Genomic DNA, 12,332 nt, shown 5'->3' with positions numbered 1-12,332 from the left:
CCATAATTGAATAGGCTCAAAAACACACATAGTCTGGATGTGTGGGAGAACCAAGCGAGGTGTGTCTAAATGTTTATAAGAGAACACTTATTAAACTGTAGAGTCGAACATGCAGCCCAAATGAGCAGGTGAACCAAGCAAGGGACGTTCACATTTAAAATCACTTTTGCTACCAATTCCTGCAACATAACCCCATTAAAGACACATTACAATAAAGCCTTTGTAGAAGGGAGTGAGCCAGGGTGAGGGATGCATGATGGCGAGTGCGACTTGAGGAAAGCCTGGAGTGCACAAACTGTGGAGAGCATGATTAGGAATGAGAATTACACCTTCTGTAGGAGCCATGCTTTATAAATAAAGGTTTAAGAGTGGGAGGAAGGGACCAAGAGACAGGTAGGACGATGATTACACAAAGAGTGGCGTGTGATAGTAACGGAGGAGGGAAGATTCGTTGAGATGAAAAAATGTGGAAAATAAATTAAAGGGAATGACGGACAGCTAGGCCATATATAAACTGAGGTAGGATCAAGTGGCATAAGTTATGACAAGACTGAGGAATTGCAAGAAAATCACTGTTTTTTGTTTAATGTGATGAATTCACATAGAACATAGGGATGATGGAGAGAGCAGAGAGAGAAAGCATGGAGTATGATTGAAGAAACAGCAGGTGAATCATGTTATGTATGAAGAGAATGGGGATCGGGAGGTTTAGCAGAGGGAATAATCAAGAGTAATGGAGAGAAACATATTGAATGACAAAGAAAAAGGTTGAGAGTAAAACGGAAAGGCTGATGGAAGAATGGAAGTGTCTATGTTAGTTATGGCTAACCATTGTTTCTACTCTATGTTTCACATTGTGGGAGGATGGAGAGCATGAAGTATCAAATTACAGCGCATCTATTTTTAGCACGCTCATAAGATTGCATGCGGTCTCATTTGTTTGTATATATTTGGCAGATTTGCTTTATTGGATAATAACCATGGGGAATCTAAGATAATGACAAAAAAGCATATGGCAACACTTGGTATTTTTATCTTGTGATGCTGTTGTCATCCCTTCATACAAATGTTCTGCTGGGGGCTTTAGGAGTATCAAGGGAGGAGCAGAACAGCAGAGTAGTACTTTACACAGGCCTCCTACTGAATACAAGTTCAATGCTATTGATTAGCCCGGTAGTCAAACTGCGCAGGCTAATATACTGCTGCCCACTGCTATACACACATATCACACCATGAGATTTGAGTCATGTCTGAAGTGTTGGAAAGTGGAAATGTTTCCATAATTAACACCTGGTTTAACTATGATGGGTGGGATTTGATCCTCAGTGACTTTGGTGAACCTTTGAGTCCCTCATCATATTACAGATGGTATAAAAGCATCAATGTATCCAAATCCAATTCATTTGTCCTAATGTACATCATGTGGTTCAATTAGTGTAAGAATGAGGAATTCCACATAGATGATCCCTGTGATTACATCTTCTTTCTCATTTGTATACAGTGGGATGTACATTATTTTGTGATCTCAAAAATTAGAAAATAGTTTTTGGCTGAAATTGTCATACACATATATATTACATATAAATATTTTTTTTACATTTACAATGATGGGCTCAATCGCGACAGAGTATTCGGGCCACATTTAGAAAAAAAATTGTAATTACGAGATTAAAGTCGTAAATATTGAATTATTACGAGAATAAAGTTGTAATTACTGAATTAATTATGAGAATAAAGTTGAAAATATTTAATTAATTATGAGAGTAAAGTCGTAAATAATTGGTAGGCTGTTCTGTTCTGTTTTCCATCTGCGGAAAAGATGCAATTTCTTACATTTTCTTTTTAAAGTTCCTATACTTATGATAATGTGATGCTGATGTGCCAAAAGATTTAATATCTCCTAAATACATTTAGGAAATTTCTACGAAATGCTCCACGGCCCTCATTTTAACAACTCTCCTCCTCTAATTTATTTACTATTCACGACTTTATTCTCGTAATTAATTCAATATTTACAACTTTATTCAAATAATTAATTTAATATTTTCAACTTTTTCCTCAAAGTTATTTTAATATTTTCACTTTGTTCTGGTAAACAATTTAATATTTTCAACTTTAATATCGTAATTAATTCAATATTTATGACTTTAATCTCAAATCTCTTTTTCTAAATGTGGCCCTTATACTCTGTCAGGCAAATCTACGAGAAGAAAATATGCAGATTTCTGAGATTTAAAGTGGTGAATCTGGGAGAAAAAGTTGTTTTTTCCCCCACTTTAAATCTCTTAAATCTGCAACTTTTTTTCTTGTAGATTTGCCACTTTAATCTAGTAAATTTGCAAAGTCAATGAAGAATAACTCCGTTTGTACGACTGTTTCTTGCTGATTTTTTTCGTAAATTTTTCATTTTTACATTGGAGGACAAGGGCAATAAAGTTAATATTATTATATTATTATCATACTGATTGGTCAGATGTCATGGTGTCACCATCTGTGACGTAGCCTGATCTTTGCTGATTAGCTGGAAGAAATCCATGTGGTTCTACGACCAAACAGAGACATGGGGACCCATTTTGATATCCACTGAAGTTACCAAAAATAGTTCTTCGCACGATAAAGGGTTAATAGAAGGGCATTGATGATGAATAATAACCATATTTATACTGTTAATGAACGACAGATATTTGTGTATTCACCCAAAGTTATACAACATCATCGGTACAGTCATGAGCAGACACGATTCTGTTCCACCACATTATGTCCACTTCGTGTTCCACCTGTGATTACAGACAACATCTATTGCAATCACGCTGCAATTGTGAATGTGACACGTCAGGTGCTACCTCATACCTGTTGGAAAGACTTAGACAAGTGTTTCTGGAAACAGCTATTGAGTGAGGAAAGGGAAACCCTGAGGGGCTTAAAGTCGTGTATACTGGAAAGAGAAAATTGTGTCTGACAGTTTTTGATGGAACTGTGTTAAATTGTGTGTGTGTCCCCTGAGTCCTGGGAGTACCATCGTGCTCAGCACTGCTAATTTGCACTGCATATTCTAAAGAAAGTAACGCAGAAGATATAACAAATCGGTTTGATGTGATAAGAGAGCAGGCAGATGTGTGCTTGTAAAAAGCCTTTAGTCTGCATGCAAGCTTTTGTGGATGAGCCATGCAGGAGACTGTTACAGATTTTAACCTCAATTTTATTTTTATTACACTAAACACCTATATTACATCTTGCCAAAATATCAAACAGGTACCGGGGAGGAAAAATCCCCTATGTGTCTCTGGAAAATGCCAGCTCACCATGCAGCCGTGCAATGAAAGAGCCCATTATGAGCTCACAGCATTGTGTAATTTAGTCCGACTCCTGAGCGGTGCTGTGATATACCTCTCACTCTCCTCTCTCTATCCTGACATTAGCGTAAAGTAGAAAAAAGGAGATACTTTGAAGAGAGTATTGCGCTCAATAGCAGTTTCAGGTCAACTCTGTAAGCACAAATCACACAATTAAACAGTATATACCTACAAAAATATTCTACTAGAGGTTCTGGTTTGTTTTTTATTCGTCTAAACAAGAGCCACTCTTGAATACATGTATCGCGGTGAAGGCAGAAGCTATTTCAATGAGGCTCAGTATGAAAAGACAAAGAACCAACATGTCAACTCATAGGTTCTTTCATTACTCATCTCTTTTTTTCTTTGCAGTAAAGGTGGCCTGGAACATTACAGAGCTTTTAAAACTGTGGGGTTTCATATCAGCTCACATTACTTATTTAATGCCCCCGTATCAAGGCTGAAGTCAAGATGCTCGATCAGGTTGCCTCAGGGACAGGGCAATGCTTAGGTGGCTAAAGTGTCAAATGCTGTAAACTATGTAAAAGTACTCCCTGTGATCAAAAACCACAGATATCTGATGTCCAATATCCATTCTAAACACTCCATACCCAACAGCTTTTTTCTACTCCGGGCTGAAGCTGATGTCAGCACCTTGACAGGCTTCTATAAGTGGTCATCTCCTTCAGGCATGTCACTGCAGTGTTTACATTACATACGCTGCTACATGGTGCTACATTACAGGGAAACCTGTAATCTTGGCTGCCGACGTTGGTCATTTCTTCCAGGATCACACTCCTGCCGGAACATGTCCGTTGTGTATCATTCTCGTGGTGGAACGTGCTGCTGTACTCCGTTACCAACATGGTCTCACAGAAATCTGTGAAATAGCCACGGATTTCGCTTAACTCAAAATCCGTTAATGACAGTCATATCCCGTGGCTATTCCAACATACAAAGTGATTATGTACATTCACTGAGTGAATATTTTGAAAATAAAACATATATTTCTCGCTAGAAATGTGATCAAAATCCATTTTTATGCAGAAACTAAGTCAAAATATTGATTTTTCACTAAAAATGAGAGAACTGTCCGCCATGTTTTTTGTTCTGACCGCTGGGACCTTGAAAGTCACGTGACTTGGAACGAACCAATAGCCACGGGATATGACTGTCATTAAATTGCGTTGTAGCGAAATCCGTGTCAGTTTCACGGAAATTTGAGCGATTCCGTGGCTATTTCACGGATTTCTGTGAGACCAGGTTCTCCGTTACAATCATTCATCACATAGACCAGGGGTGTCAAACTCTGGCCCGCGGACCAAATTTGGCCCGCAGTGTAATTTTATTTGGCCCGCGAGGCAATACCAAATTATTATATTATTATTGTACTATAAAAGCTGACCTGCCAGTATTATACGGCGCATTTACAGCTAATACTACAAATCCCACAATGCCCTGCTGTTGTTTTCGCGCGTCAATCAGGACAGGACCCAGAAAGGCGCTGCTCTGTGACAGTCGTCATAGCAACATCAAGCTAGAGCTGTCTTCGAGCTACCCCTTCCCAAAAAATGGCGAAAAGAAAGGCAGAATTTATTAACCTGTTGAAAAAGTTTATTTTGATATTTAAATCAGAAGGATGCAAATAGAAAAGAGGCATACGATTTTTATTTATTTTTTCTTTAATAAATTAATGACATTGACATTTTTTTATTTGAAATTCGATTTTGCATGTCTGCACTATTTAGTTATATATTGTATGTTTATAAGCGTTGCTGGTTCCATATTTAATGTTTAAGCAAACCATGTTTGGTTTATATTAAAAGGTTTATTCGTTCAATGTTGGCCCGCAATTTTATTCAAGTTTTAAATTTTGGCCCATTGTGTATTTGAGTTTGACACCACTGACATAGACAGTACAAAGATGCCAAAAGCAAAGATGCAGAAGACCCAGAAATGATAGCCAATCAGAGACATATGTACACCAGTGTGTCTCAGATAGAGGGTAAATAGAGGCGCAGCATGTTAACATGTTTAGTGAATCCCACAATCCATTCACAAACTGAGAATAAAGGGCCCCCATAAACAATTTGTCTTCTTTGTTACCACGTTTCTCTGACTCTCTGTCAGTTGCCTTGTCTTCAGGGATGCTATCTTTGTATCCATTTAACTCATCGCTCATTTCCTCCTGTCTTCCAGTTGCCCTGTTCCCAGTGGAGGATAATGGAACGGCTGTGGTTCTCTCTGCTGTTGCTGGCAGCAGCATGCAGGGGACAGCCGTGTCCGAAACGCTGTATGTGCCAGAGCCTTTCGCCATCGCTCGCTATCCTCTGCTCCAAGACAGGCTTGCTGTTTGTTCCTGCTGCCATTGACCGGCGCACCGTGGAGCTACGGCTCCAAGAGAACTTCATTACAGGTAATGTACCTGCCAGTCCGTCATATAATCTGTTTCACTAGAAATCAAGGCAGGACATTAAGACATTTTGCACTGTCCAGTCAGTTCATCCTCATTGACCATTCTAAATGGTCTCCTCAAGGGGAAATTTGCTCTGTGAAAAAGTGAGCTATTTATTCACAGGTTTATATATACTGAAATTAAAGGTGCACATTGGATGCAGTGAGTGTATCCATGTGAAAAGCACTGGAATCACAATTCCTTTTTGTTGTAGTAGACAAAGAGGAATTTTTCTCATGAGTCTGGGTATGTCTTTTCAACTTTCCCACTTTGAAACTTTTTTGTTTTGTCGTTCAGTCGAACAAATCTCATTCATGATTCATCTCCTCCTTATATCAAAGAGCTTTCTAGGATACTTTGAAATGTACTTATTTTTAAGAACTGACGTGTTGCTTTATCCTTCTATTTTAATCTGGATTCCCATTAGCTCCCACCAGGGCAGCTACCTAATCTTCCCAGGCTCGACTTAAAAGAAATTCCATTCCATAGTTTGCCAAAACAAAAGACACACAGGCTAAAAATGACTGCTTTCACAGATAATTTGATGTGCTATTATTAATATCACATAGCTATGTTTTTCACAAGTGACATTGTTCACGTCCAAACCATTTTCAGTTTAGCACTCCCCTGTGCACATGAAATATTCTCTATCTCATTTTGCGGGATACCAAATTCTCTCGGCTGTCAGCTGAGGTTCTCCGTGTGTGTTGCCAAAGAGTTAATTGTACTGGAATTAATAAAACATTCTTGGTATCATGGGGTCCAGGCTCTAAAAAGCCTGTGCCTAATTAGCCTCTAGAGTTCAATCTAAATATAAAGCACAATGGTTCACATGTGACTAAATGTAATTATAGCAATATGTTCAGCACAAAAACCGAAATAATTCAGTAAGCACCACTTGCCTTTCCATTGCTTACCTTATATTAATTGTTCCTGTGGCCAGGCAATCATTTGGGATTTAAAACTTATACAGTACAGGCCAAAAGTTTGGACACACACCTACTCATTCAATGCGTTTTTCTTTATTTTCATGACTATTTACATTGTAGATTCTCACTGAATGCATCAAAACTATGAATGAACACATATGGAATCATGTACTTAAAAAAAGTGTGAAATAACTGAAAACATGTTTTTTATTTTAGATTCCTCAAAGTAACCACCCTTTGCTTACTAGAATATAAGACATGTTTTCAGTGATTTCACACTTTTTTGTTAAGTACATAATTCCACATGTGTTCATTAATAGTTTTGATGAATCACAATGTCAATAGTCATGAAAATAAAGGAAACACATTGAATGAGAAGGCGTGTCCAAACTTTTGGCCTGTACTGTATATTGCACAAGCATTTCCTGACTTCCATTTTTACTCGATGCTGTTTCTATATAATATATCTGTGTTTTCTTCTGCTCTCTCCCAGCTGTCCGACGAAAGGACTTTGCCAACATGACCAGCCTGCTCCATCTGACCCTGTCCCGAAACACCATCAGTCAGATTCTCCCGTCAGCCTTCAGTGACCTGCGGCGACTGAGAGCACTCCACCTAGACTCTAATAGATTAACTGTGATCAAGGTGAGACTGATGGATTGATGGCCGGATGGATTAATGATTGTAAATGGGATGTATCATTGCAGTGATTAACTGAATTAGACAAGATTAAACTAGATAGATACGGATACGATGCCTCTCACAGAATATTTTGCCTTTTCACCAACCAGGATGAACATTTCAAAGGCCTGACCAACCTTCGTCACCTGATCCTTGCCAATAACCAGCTCCACTCCATATCTCCCCATGCCTTTGATGACTTCCTGTCCACACTGGAGGATCTGGACCTTAGCTACAACAACCTTGCCCAGGCGCCCTGGGACACGATCGGGCGCCTTACCAATGTCAACACCCTAAATATGGATCATAACCTTATAGAAAATGTTCCCCAAGGGGTATTCACTAACCTACACAAGTTGGCCAGGTAAATGGTTGGATAGGCAGACGATATGTGTTTTGACACATAATGTACATACACACAAGCTGGTTTATCAATCAAATTAATAAAATACTGTTGATCTAATCTCCATAAACAAGACAACAAACCATATTTTTCATTGGTAGTCCCAAGTTTCACTTTTGAGCAGGTTTTGGTTGACTGCAGATAAACAGGCGGAGCAAATTGGCTGAAATTATATCTTGGAACAAATCAGCTATGGCCTGACAACTATTTAATCTTTTATTAGCTTAGCTTACTCAGCTAAACTGGCTACTTGTGAAAGAATTCAGTTTCAGATGTCGTTTCTCAACACTAACTCCATTATTTCGTCTCAAGTTGCTAAAAAGAACCTAAGAAATAACAGCCCTTTCCCTCAGAGGCTAAATTATGTCAGATGAAAGATTAAGGGTTCCCAGATTGCTGTAGATCTAGTGATAATATACAAGTCTGTCTCTTTCTCCCTCCCTACTCTTATTCTCCATCTTCTCCCTGCTCTGTGCTTTCACAGGCTAGACATGACGTCCAACAAGCTGAAGAAAATTCCCCCGGACCCGTTGTTCCTGAGAATCCCAGTTTATGCCAAGTCCAAAGGCTCCCCCCTCTCCTCCCTGGTGTTGAGTTTTGGTGGCAACCCCCTTCACTGTAACTGTGAACTTCTGTGGTTGAGAAGACTAACCAGAGAAGATGACCTCGAGACATGCGCCTCTCCCCCTGACCTCAGTGCCAAGTACTTCTGGACAATACCTGAAGAGGTGACAATTTAAGCTTTTCACTTGCAGGAAATTAAACCAAGACATAACTTTGATCATTTAAATACGTCTCATATAAGAAATGACCTAATTCTTTTTTTGCCCCTCAGGAGTTTATTTGTGACCCACCAGTTCTGACCCGTAAGTCCCCTCACACAGTGGCTATGGAAGGCCAACCTGCCAGCCTGAAGTGCAAAGCAAATGGCGACCCAGAGCCTGAAGTCCACTGGATAAGCCCTGAAGGTCGACTTATTTCTAATGGCTCCAGGTACTAACATTTTTTTCTGTACACTCTTCTGAAATCTACAATGAATTACTTTTTTCATAGGCCCAAAGATTGTCTCAAAATTAAAGGCAAAGTGTTCATTCAGAGTATGTGACTTGTCCTCTGAGAGCACCGCTTCATATTCAGTGATGTCAGAAACCTGGCAACTCAGTTGGCAGGTGCAATAGAGGGGCTGTTTAAATATTCCTCCCTGTATTGCTCCAGCTCAGTGCTATGTGCCAATGTGCAGCCGAGTCAGAAAGTCAGACAGTGTGTCTCACGTAATTTTTGTCTTGGCTGTGGTAGCAGGGCGTAGGCACATGACTTGTGTGGGCCAACTCTGAATCAGGATTATGAGGTTGTTGTTGAGGTCACACCTTTCTCACATTTCCATCTGGTAACCTAGTTGGCATACTATGAAATATGTGGGTTTGCCGAGTCAGTTTTTGCATATACATCTATTATAAAATTGTTCATAGTATCTTGAAAATTAATGTCACAACCTTTTAATTTCTTTCTTATGCACTTTTTGAGTTGAAATTTCAGATTGCGCCTTTAGATATTTGATCAAAAAGAAAGGTTTTGGATATGGAGAATTAACGTATCATTGGAAAATTATTAAACATATGGGGATGAAGCCCACATAACCCTTCAGCCTGGCAGTCATTGCATTGATTCTGGGTAGAGTCTAAATGGATGGTGGAAGATGGCAGAAGCATCAGGTGCTGGAGGCGGCACAGTACAGGTGTGACTAAATGGGCTGATAAGGAGAACAGTGATTAGCAATTGGCTCCTGCATGGGTGACAGAGAAGGAGGGCTTACATGATTTAGAGGTGTGGACCAGAGGGGAGCTAGCTCTTAAATTGAAACTGACAGTATAATAGTGGATCATTTTGCTAGCAGAAGTTAATGTGTCTTGCTCTTTTCCTTATTGAAATGAATGGGAAGCAAAATGGCCCGGCCCATTTTCACATGTTCTGAATATCCTGGACTTTTCACAGTATATATTTGTTACTTTGGTGTAACTCTTACATTCCAATATATGTATTGTTTGCATTATTAAAATAAGTAACTTCTTGATACTATCTCAATTTGTTTCAGAACTTTGGTTTTCCCTAATGGCAGCCTGGAGATCAATGTGACATCCCTGAAAGATTCAGGGAACTTCACCTGCATTGCCTCCAACGCTGCAGGTGAATCCACAGGAAGGGTGGAGCTGGTCGTTACGGCGATGCCCCATCTGGCGAACAGCACGAGCCGCAGCCGAGACCCGTCCTCTGAACCCGCCCCCTCTGACATCCTAACCTCTTCTAAGGTTGCGCTACCTAATAACGAGACAAGAGGGGCAGATCGGAGGGTCTCGTTGGTGGAACTGACGGGAAACTCTGCCCTCATTAGATGGAGCAGTCAAACTCCTACAACTGGAGTCAGGATGTTCCAGGTCCAGTACAACAGCTCTGGGGATGACACGCTGGTTTACAGGTCCGTCTATCTACATTTTCAATTCATGATTTGTCTGTCTGCATTTTCAGTTTATGTCTTTAGTAGAATATCGCTGGTGACTTTTTGTAGTACGTAAAAACAGAAATAGTAGAAAAAACATTTATTTGCCTGTACTGTATATTTGCAATTGTGACTGTGACTGTGTGTGTGTGTGTGTGTGTGCAGTTGTGTGAAAGTTAATGAGGAAGCATCAGCCGCTGCTATGAGGATGAGAGCAGATGATAGATGATACAAGTGGAGATTAGAAGTCATCCAGTCGTAAAAGTCTAATCAACTAAAATGATAAAGACGTTTGCAGTGGAACAGAGCCATTGCTGGGTTCGCTGGGCCTGGGCCAGATGTGACAAGTGTGGCTGTTAATGCTTGTCTGTCAGTTTGCTTCAGTGCTGCTGTGATGTGTTGATCCTGCTGCCGCATTGTTTCATCATGGTATTTAGATTATGGCTCTATAAATAGGATTTTTTTTCCACCTTTGGTTGAGTTTGACTGGACTAATATATTTGTTGATAATCTGTCTTTATCTGTGAGATTTTAACTGACTGGCACCGCTGAAAAGAACCATGTACATGTACATGTAAAGAAAAGGAATAATTAAATTGATCCACAGTAATTATAATGGGATTGACCACAGCATTTTAATTGATCGAAAGGGCAGTTCAAGGTATTATGGTAATCATTCTTGACAGTTGTGTAATTGCAACCATAGAATAATATTGATGTCATCAATGCAATTAGGCTTATGAATGCACAGCATTTGAATAGGTAGAAAGGTCATTGTGTGGCAAACCATGGTAATCAAAGAACTACAGAGTCTGTTGTTGGTCTTTGCATTAGACTCAGGGCTCTTTCACAACCCAAGTCTGTTTAGTTTGTCTGAATTAGAGTAAAATTGATACTTTTGCTTCGTTTTGAATTTAATCTGGTTCGCTTTCACAGTGCATAAATGTAAGCAGACCAAATTAAAGAAAATATTTGTAGAGGGGCTTGTAAAGAGGCGGATGACTCGAAATATACTCGCAGTATTATTTCTTATTGGTTGGAAAGTTGGCGGTGGAAAATGTAAACATGGAAATAATCAAAGGAACATGGAGCCAAACGCACCAGAAGTACCTTTGACTATATTGGCCATTATTCTGCTCTGGTGTTCCTACCAGGTGATGGCCAAGATATCAAGCCAACATCAGACTTAGGCAGAAGTCCAAGTCAGTCCTCTTCCAGTCATGTTGCATCTGCCACTCTGTGTACACCTCACAAAATGCCTTTGTAGATAGCCCACAATCCGCTGCATTTTGGTTCAATTTACGTTCACAGTGCAATCGAACTATACTAGGGTTTGTTTGGATATGAGACCCCCTCTCGCAAGTGGTCTCAGACCTGTTGTTTTGGTCCGCACCAGAGTATGTTTGGAGTGTTCACAAGCAACTAAACAAACTGTAACAACGATTTAACTGCACCAGAGTTCCATTGAAATGGACTAAACTTTCGGTTGTGAAAGCGCCTTTAAATAACTTAAATAAATGGTCACATATTGTCAGGTTTCTTGTGTCACAATGTCCATTTTCAGAAGAACAGCAGCAAAATATGTCATGGCAGACTGTTGCATTCATCTAGCTGAAGAGGGAAAAAAAAGCTGAACCTATCAAAGAGTACTTGTGTTAAATCTCAGTGGAAGTGGGGAATCTTCTGCATTCTCTAAAAAAAACCCAAAGCACTGGCAACATTATTTATCGAATCTTTCGGAAAGCCTGGTAAAGCCCTGTTTATTTTCAGCACTGAGGAGTTTTTATATGTTGTCATGGCAACTGTTTGGGAAAATCTCCCAGATCTTGTTGTGAGTGACAGGTGGCTTTAATACTATCACAGACGAGTGCAGGACACTATTAATTTATAGAATGTTTTTTTCCGGGAGCGCAAATAAAACGGCCAAATATATCACTCCGTCTTCTGTGATTGTGATTACTGAATTATCTGATTACCAATTTCGCTCTGCTTGGCCTTTTTACTTTTGATCAACAGCTGAAATTGTCTCATGGGGAAA

At 39.6% G+C, this 12,332-nt stretch overlaps 1 protein-coding gene across 1 annotated transcript in view; it reads left to right on the top strand.

Annotated features, from left to right (window-relative positions):
* zgc:172282 (leucine-rich repeat and fibronectin type III domain-containing protein 1-like protein) overlaps positions 1–12,332 on the top strand; it is a 213,664-nt gene that overhangs the window by 114,182 nt on the left and 87,150 nt on the right. The window contains exons 3-8 of the mRNA XM_059330988.1: positions 5,532–5,748; positions 7,210–7,361; positions 7,508–7,761; positions 8,285–8,528; positions 8,636–8,793; positions 9,893–10,273. Of these exons, the coding sequence (XP_059186971.1) occupies positions 5,556–5,748; positions 7,210–7,361; positions 7,508–7,761; positions 8,285–8,528; positions 8,636–8,793; positions 9,893–10,273 (1,382 nt within the window). The 5' untranslated portion in view covers positions 5,532–5,555. The remainder of the gene's footprint in view (positions 1–5,531; positions 5,749–7,209; positions 7,362–7,507; positions 7,762–8,284; positions 8,529–8,635; positions 8,794–9,892; positions 10,274–12,332) is intronic.

This window comes from Centropristis striata, chromosome 4 (assembly GCF_030273125.1).
Source record: "Centropristis striata isolate RG_2023a ecotype Rhode Island chromosome 4, C.striata_1.0, whole genome shotgun sequence".
Classification (NCBI taxonomy): Eukaryota; Metazoa; Chordata; class Actinopteri; order Perciformes; family Serranidae; genus Centropristis; species Centropristis striata.
This window is presented reverse-complemented; position numbering and strand designations above follow the sequence as displayed.